The sequence below is a fragment of the Mercenaria mercenaria genome, chromosome 11 (assembly GCF_021730395.1).
Source record: "Mercenaria mercenaria strain notata chromosome 11, MADL_Memer_1, whole genome shotgun sequence".
Lineage (NCBI taxonomy): Eukaryota > Metazoa > Mollusca > Bivalvia > Venerida > Veneridae > Mercenaria > Mercenaria mercenaria.
In genome coordinates, this window is record NC_069371.1 from 18,161,087 (window position 1) to 18,170,043 (window position 8,957).

Here is an 8,957-nt window from a genome sequence, read left to right on the forward strand (position 1 = left end):
ACACCTAATCCAAGCTGGAAGGACATATTATACTTCTAGGAATCGCTGCTTGGACAATTGCTTGGCTAATAGCTGTGATAATTCTCTCGGGGTCCTTTTGGTCAATGAGTTGCTGTAATAATGTACTAGACTAGGAGGTACATATTTTCTGTTGCCTTCAGTTGACATATCATTTGCAGATGGGTATATCTCTGCATTTTCTTCCATATCTTTGATGTCATTCAGAATCAGTTTTCCTGCGGTCTTTATGATTGCCAGTTTCTCACTTTCACTGTCATTTTTATTTTGTCTGTGATAATAGTTATGTAAAATAGCATGGGCTCTACTTCTGAAAGTACAACATTGGATTTTCCATTCAATTCTGTAATTATAATACTATTACCATAATGCTCTAGCATTTTTCTTTCATATAATGTTGTGCTGTACGAGTTATCTCACACAAATGGATGCCATTTTTTGTACCAAGTCGCTGATTGTGGTAAACCCAATTTCAGTTTCCTCAAATTTTTCCAAAACAGTTTTGAAGGCATTGTCAGCACAAACGCAAGCAGGTCTGCCTTTCTTTGTCTTGCTGCACTGGTCCGTCTCATATGCTGCTCCATCATCGGTCATTGGGACTGAAACATTTTGGAATTTTATATCCAGACCTAAAATTAAACTACAAGACTGGTGATATCTAGCTTCAGCAGCAGGAAGATCACAGACACATTCTAATCGCCATACTATATCACCCCAATCATCATTTCTTTCTAAACAAACATCTTTAATAGACTTTTAAAACTCTAATGTTAAAACAGGGTGAACATCTCTACCTCGTTTACGTTTATGTTGTTTATGTGTTGCATTTGTTCCACAGAAAAAACACTTCGTTCGAAAGTCAAATGATAATTCTAATGACTGTCTAGTACTTGGACTTGTATATAAAGTTTCTTTGCTGCTGCTATTGAGACGATTCTGATTGGGGTGGCAGTAAATCCTCCTGCAATCCTTGTGAACTTGCTGTCGAGGTGAGACGACCAACGTTCGACCTGTAATTCATACAAATTTAATTACTTATAACTAATAAACCTTACATTAATCTTTATTTATGCTTTCATTTTAGAATTTCATGTTTCTTACATATTTGATGTTGCTGAAGAAATATACTTTGGATAATACACGTATGTGCATGCATGTGTGCGCGTGTGTGTGACAATAGTTTAATCATAGACAATACTGAATGAATTCATTTCAGCTTTAGTAAGTATAAAAGAAACGATTTTACAAGTTTTGGAAGAAACAATTTAAGAAAATGGCAATGCTATTGTGCTACCTAGATAATGTTATACTAGGTGACACTATAGTACGAAATATTAAACTGATATATATAGATCAAGAGAGCCTACAACACAAGACCCTTTAAATACTTGCTTCTAAGAAGCACTAACCCTTATTCTTGCTGGCTGCTATGATGCTCTGGCATCCCCTGTCGCCAAGAACTGAAGTGGGGTTGTCGTCTCTAACGCCACATAAAACGCAAGTGTTTTCATCAGAAGTACTGCAATTGGAATAGAAATACAAATGTATCAATAATCTATACTATAGTACGAAAAAGTTACTTGAAATTCAAAAGATCATTGAACAATCTCTATGTACATTTAAGAGCCAAGAAAATGTTATTATCATACAAAAATCCATTCACAGATGATGAAATTAAATAACTAATAACTTTTAAGTAATTACCTCATGATCTGAACTTCAGTTGAATACCAATATCATTATACACAACAGGTGTTGAATTCTTCTGCAGCAACTGTAATAATTAAAAAGAGTAATAAGTTTAAAAAGAATATAAATAAATAATGAACCAAAAAATAAGGGACATCAAGAAGATAAATATGCTAAGAAATTGTATTTAGGTCTGTTTGCAAATATATTTTATATGCTTAATAGCCAAGAAAATAACATTATCATACAAACATCCATTCAAAGACAATAAGATTAAATAACTATGTAAGTAACTACCTCATGACTTGAACTTCAGATCATAATATACAACAGGTGTGGAATTCTTCTGCAGCAACTGTAATACTGAAATAAGTTACAAGTTTATTATAGGACCCAACTAGTAAACAAAATTCTCAGTAAAATCAGGAACATAGATATGCTAAGGAAGTGTACTGGTTACAAGTACAGGATTATTTAAAAACAAAAGTAAAAAATGGACATTATTTTATGCATAAAATTTATGTCCACGATGGCGTTCCATAGTTAAATAATAAAAAAGAGAGACTTTCTTTGTTGCTTTTTCCCCATATTTCCCTACATGATACTCCTGAAAGCATATCAAATATATACAAATTCACTAATTTACCATTTCAGTCACAAATAACTAAAAACTTAAGTATTTACCTCATGATCTTAACTTCAGCTAAATACCAATACCATAATACACAACTGGTGTTGAATTCTTCTGCAGCAACTGTAATAATAAAATAAGTAATAAGTTTATTACAGGATCCAAAAGAATATAAATAAATAATGAACAAAAAATCAGGGACATCAAGAAGATAAATATGCTAAGAAATTCTATTTTCAAGTCTGTTTACAAATATATCTATTATGCTTAATAGCAAAGAAAATGTTATTATCATATAAAAATCCATTCAAAGACAATGAGATTAAATAACTATGTAAGTAGCTACCTCATTACTTGAACTTCAGATCATATTACACAACAGGTGTGGAATTCTTGTGCAGCAACTGTAATAATGAATAAGTTGTAAGTTTATTATAGGATCCAACTAGTAAACAAAATTTTCAGTGACATCAGGAACATAAATATACTAAGGAATTGAAGTTGTTTTAATCCTGGTTACAAGTACATGACTATTTAAAAAAAGAAATAAAAATTGATATTATATACAGTCGAAACTCGGTATCTCGAATTTCAAGGGACCATGCTTTTTATTTCGAGATAACCGAAATTCGAGTTATGAAGAGCGACTTGTAAAGACGAAATGATGAAACAAAGTTGTAGCCGGTATACGCTGTCAGTACTTTACGCGTAACACGATTCTTACAGGTGTGTTATCAAAGTTCTCAGGTTTCGAAGAATAAAAATGATACTAACTTGAAATTGTTTTGAGTCAAGTTTCCTTTTTGTACCACATTGCTCTCCCGGAGGATTGATAGCATTTTAATCTGACATTTTGAACAAATGATGCTTTCTCAAAAGAAGTTATTTTTTATACAGTTTCATCGCAATTACCTCTAATTAATCCTTATTAAAGATCCAAACTGTTCAAACTAATTAATTCATTAGTTTAAATTTAAAACAATTTTCATAACTTTCAAAAACAAATGACAACTGATTCAAGAAATCTAATGTTTATATCAAACAATTATCATTATGGCACGTGCAAACAGGTATGACCTCATCTCACATTGATATTCGCCGCACCTTTAATATGTCGGCATCACGGCTTTCTGATCAGGCAATAAACATGTACATGTGTTAAAAACCAAACACATTCACAATGACATGTGTGAAATTTTATCGCATACTTTTCTCACTTCGACATACCGAGTTTACAATACACTTGAATTTTACTGACGGGACTGAAAATCCATTTCGACACATCCGGAGTCTCAGTAAGTCAAATTTTGACGTATCCGGAGTTGAATTACATATATAAAGAAGGAAATTTGACGGGACTTGGAAATTTCTTCGACTTAAACGGAATTTCGAGGTAAGCAAGTTTGAGATACCGAGTTTCGACTGTAGTTTATAAAATTTATGTCAGCGATGACGTTCCATAGTTTTAAAAAATTCGAAAAGAGGGACTTCCTATATTTCGTTTTTTTTTTTTCATTTTTTTTTCTACATGCTACTTTTGTAAGCATATCAAATATATATGATTTCAATACTTTTCCCATTTCAGTCGCAAATAATGTTTTTTTAGGTGCATAAACCGCATTTCACATTGCGTCGTCTGCTAGACCGCAACAAGCATAAACTTTTCATGATTTTCATTTATTTCCGTACTGAAGACATATTTATGGATTTTCCCAAGAAATATTATCATAAACAAACTTACCACATGCAGAATGTTCGATGATTGCCAATGATTTAAATTGTTTTTTCAGTTATTGCCCGATTCCGAGACAAATTATTTACACGGTATAGCGTTATATTTCCTAACCGTGAACTTTACTGCGGAGTATGGCAGGACGTTCGAGACATAACATTGTGTACAGTACTTTGCAGATTAAATACGTCTTTTTTCAAGTAACGCCTAGGGGTTTTGTTGAGGACTTTTAGTATTTATCACACTTGTATTTATCTTCGTTTTTATAATAAATACTCTTGTGAAGGAATTTGTTTGACCTTTTCTCCCAGACAGCTTTGCCTATTAATCATACTGGCAACTTTTCGTTAAATCAGGAACATTTAATCGGTAAAGCTTTAAAAGCTCTAAATACTTTGCTATTCAACTGTAGTAAGCTTAGAATTAAACCTAAAATACTATGCCAATTGTTTGATGCTTTTGTAGGATCAATTCTTTGCTACGGCGCCGAAATATGGGGATTTTCCAAATCCAAACCAATAGAAAGAGTTCACTTAAAATTTTGCAAGAGACTGCTTAAAGTTAGACAAAATACTTGTACCGCCGGGGTATATGGTGAACTTGGATGGTACCCAATGTATGTGTTGAGACACTTTAAAATCATAAAGTACTGGTGCAAATTAATAAAGACATATAACATTTTATTACAAACAATGTATAAGCAAGGAGTTGAGGATTGTGAAAAGGGTCGTATAAACTGGGTATCGAAAGTTAAGAAGTTATTGAATGAATACGGTTTCACGTATGTTTTTTATGATCATAACAACTTAAATGTTCAGGTGTTTCAGTCTTTGTTTAAACAGCGTGTTTTTGATTGTTTTATTCAGCAGTGGCATGTGTCTGTTGAAAGGAGTCCTGTTCTGGAAACATATAAGTATTTAAAGAAGCAATTTAAATATGAAGATTATTTAGATGTATTAAATTGCGGCTCTAGACTACATTTATCGCAGCTTCGATTATCGTCTCATTCGCTTAGAATCCAAACTGGCCGTTTCGGCAGAAACAGAATGGTAAGACATGAAAGATATTATGTTGTAATTCTCGTGATATTGAAGACGAGTTTCATTTTATTTGTATCTGTCCTTGTTTTGCTGATCTTAGAAAGAAGTATATTAAGAAATACTATTACCATAGACCATCTATGTTCAAGTTTATTGAACTATTGGAAAGTACAAATAAGACTATATTAAGAAATTTAGCAAAGTATCTTAGCGTCGCATCAACTGTTAGACGTTCTCTAATAAATGTTGAAACATGATTTATGTTCATCCTCTGCATATAATTGACCAGACGCCAGGCTCCGCCTACAGGTCACGTGGTATCACAAAATACTAAACCTCCGACATTTAGATCGATAATGGCTGCTGCTGCTACTTTACGCGATATTTCTGAAGAGATTGGCAAGAATTTTCTGTCTTATTATGTGTCTTTAAAACATTTAGATGAATTTCGAGAAAGTACTGTTAGGAGTCTTACATTGATAGTTTTGGGATTTTCCGACATTCGGGGACGGAATTAGTTGAGAAAGCATGTATATTCAGAAGACAAAAGAAGACGGAAGAAGGCTACACGACGACAATTACTGATGATATTCATTGTTGAAAATTTTGTGTTGCTTCTTTAATAAATCACTGACAAGTTTATGCGTATTTTTATTATTATAAAAATATTTGTTTATCATTCAGTTTGATATTTTCTTAGTATTTTCTCGACTTGTACTCTATCAGTTCTTATGCCCCGTGTGCAAAACTGGAAAATATGCATTGAAGGATAATGATACATTTACATTTTAGGTATAAATAGCCCTTCTCCCTCAACCTAAAAAGAATTCACATCACCGATGTCTTTCCACGTACATGTTGATCGAGGCAACTGAAAAGTTTTGGCACGAATAATTTAGCACTTTTAGTTCATATTTTTGCTACTTGAACATTTTGGCACTTTCTCTTCACAGTTTCTTGTTATGTAAATGCCCAATAAGAAGTGCTATGGCTGAGAAATAAACCAACAATGCCTAGTTTATCTTTGGCCTACGATGTGTCTGCAGAACCCGTAGACTGCCCGTATCCTCCTTTCTGTGTGACTGCGGAGGCAGTGGGGTGGGGGAGGGGGTTGTGTGTATGGATGCGCGATTTTCGTACGGGCTCCGCAGCCTCTACGACTTTGTTTAGCAAAAAGTTATACATATTTGAATTAATTGAAAGTCCGTAGACCGTAGACATGTCGTAGGTGGCATTGCACAATCTCCGCACAGGCATCGTTAGGAGGTCATGCGCTGATCGTGCAACGCACGATATTCCGTGGACAAAGTGCCTAAAAGAAATCGTACGGAGATTGTAGACACCTGAGACCTTCGCACGGCACTCGCAGAGCTGCAACAAGGTTCCTGCTTGCTGCAGTACCGAATGAAATCGCAAGGATATTGAGCAATCATCGCGCGGCCACCCTACAGCGGCCGCATCATTTCCGTGCGGCGACCTTTATATGGCATAACATTTTTCAAATGGTTATATATATTGGTCATCTCCAGCACGTAAGAGTTCCGTTGGAAGCCTTCGGTGACTGCAAGAAAACTGCACTGAAATTGAAAAAAAAAAAATATGGCACGATGCCCGTATTTAATGTGAACACATACACCGTAGCTCGTAGCCACCTACGGTGCCAAATTTAGACTAATTTATCGCACATTATTTCACTCGTGGAATGAATTTTACATAAAACAGGACACGTTTCATGCTAATACTCGCATGTTTTCGAGTTGTTTACTTGAAAACGAAAGTAGGGTGTTTATTCTGCGGACCGCTTTCTGAAATGCGGCAATATGAGGGTACCTGACTTCAGTTGACTTGCATTTCACTGCATACTATTCAACACCCCTTTTCCTTTTCGTTTTCTAGAAGCAAATGTATGGATATCTTGTGGAAAATAGGTCTACGGCGTAGTGAAAATCTAGAAAATGTAACAAAATTGGTCTGAAGTAGCTGAATTTTATATGAAAAAAAGAACAATTTCTTTTATTGGTATATAGCCTATAAGAGCTGAAATAAGACTTTTCTCGAACCACATCACAATTAGTCTTCATAGTCAAAAATCGATTGTATATGTTATAAAATAATGTTTCCAATGCAAAATAATCATTAAATTTGAAAAATTTTGAATTTCGACCATATTTTGAGTAGATGCGCCTATTTCGGCAGCAATTTCTGCAATAGAAAGACCAATATTTTGTCTCCAGAATGTGTGAAAATGCACAAAATGCGTCCATTTGAGTCATATTCATGACGGAATGAATGATATTTAAGAATCAAAGTGAAACTAATGCATACAGGTGAAACTTTTACCAAAATTTACAATGAAGCGACCATAGAGCCTAAATTAGCCCAGAAAATGGATAGGGGGTGGCCTCACTTAAATGTCTATATATCTCTAAAATCACGAATTTTCACAATGAAACCTGTTAACATGTTCGGTATTACATCTTTCTTGAAAATAATGATGAAAATGTTATGAAATTTGATTAAAAAAATATCTCTTATAGGTTATAATGCCGTAATTCGGTCCAAAATGTGCTTCCGTGGTGTAGTCGAAAGAAGTCCCTAATAAATAGATCCTAATTTTTCCATTTTTCGCGCATTTGCGCGTAAATCGGGGGCCAAATGGGCATTTTTTTACTCGTGGAATGAATTTTACATAAAATAGGACACGTTTCATGCTAATACTCGCATGTTTTCGAGTTGTTTACTTGAAAACGAAAGTAGGGTGTTTATTCTGCAGACCGCTTTCTGAAATGCGGCAATATGAGGGTACCTGACTTCAGTTGACTTGCATTTCACTGCATACTATTCAACACCCCTTTTTCTTTTCGTTTTCTCGAAGCAAATGTATGGATATCTTGTGGAAAATAGGTCTACGGCGTAGTGAAAATCTAGAAAATGTAACAAAATTGGTCTGAAGTAGCTGAATTTTATATGAAACAAAGAACAATTTCTTTTATTGGTATATAGCCTTATGTATAAATAATTTGTCTTGTAACACGTGATTTGATTTTTACGTTTTATCATTATTGTATACACTATGTGTATTTGATTATGACGATGTACTATGTACAAGTCTAATAAAATATATGTTCTGTTCTGTTCTGCTCACATGCTTGCATTTAATATATTTAATATCGAGAAGCAAACCGAGTAGGCGTGAGATAGCTGTAAGGTATACAATGTATTTGGTTATAAAATTTGTACAGAAAATGGTTTGGGAGTAGAAATATTCACTTTTATTGTGAGAGATATATTTAGAAACTGTTAATGCCTGCAGCACACACCAGTACCCTTTTTAAATGTTTGTAACTTACATTTGCTTTGCTCAAAGAATATTAACGTGCTTCATTAAAACTAAAACAAAAGTGGGCGTCATATTTGATGCAAGAAAAATATTTTAAGCCAAACAAATACATTGTAAAATCAGCTTAAAATTGGGGCCCCAAGTTGCAATGGTGGTGTATGACCTATGTTTCCATGACAAATTCTGTAATGGCACTATTTCATTATGAAAATGCTATCTAAATGCCAAATAGAGATATGTTATGTGATTTCAGCTAACAGATTGCAATGAAAAGTAGGGAAATAGCTGTATAGAGCAAAAAGCCTGAGAACTATTTGAATCCGCCAATATGCGTCATTCTGATTTAATGACTGTATACATAAGTTCATGTTTAGATATGTTATCCGATTGACAAATATGTGTTCTGAAAAAAAAATGTTGAAAAAAAGACTTTATGGCTTACACATGAAAAAGAAACCTTTCACACAAAACTTTCTACAAATAAGTTATTAAACACAACTGCTAAAA

General features: G+C 33.9%; 1 protein-coding gene across 2 annotated transcripts; it reads right to left on the minus strand.

The window, feature by feature from the left end:
• Positions 1 to 752: 752 nt before the first annotated feature.
• Positions 753 to 2,897, minus strand: LOC123545590 (uncharacterized). 2 transcript variants are annotated; one of them, XR_008366279.1, is made up of 6 exons: positions 2,685 to 2,897; positions 2,392 to 2,461; positions 2,005 to 2,070; positions 1,723 to 1,792; positions 1,428 to 1,537; positions 753 to 1,028 (listed from the first exon to the last, which is right to left on the minus strand). XR_008366279.1 is itself a non-coding variant. In XM_053518671.1 (5 exons), exons 3-5 carry the CDS (start codon positions 1,725 to 1,727, stop codon positions 775 to 777), a joined length of 369 nt encoding a protein of 122 aa, XP_053374646.1. In that variant the 5' UTR covers positions 1,728 to 1,792; positions 2,005 to 2,070; positions 2,392 to 2,481; the 3' UTR covers positions 753 to 774. The 2 variants fall into 2 exon arrangements, 1 of the variants encoding a protein (XP_053374646.1); XM_053518671.1 differs by lacking the exon at positions 2,685 to 2,897 and having other exon boundaries at positions 2,392 to 2,481.
• Between the last annotated feature and the right edge of the window lie 6,060 nt (positions 2,898 to 8,957).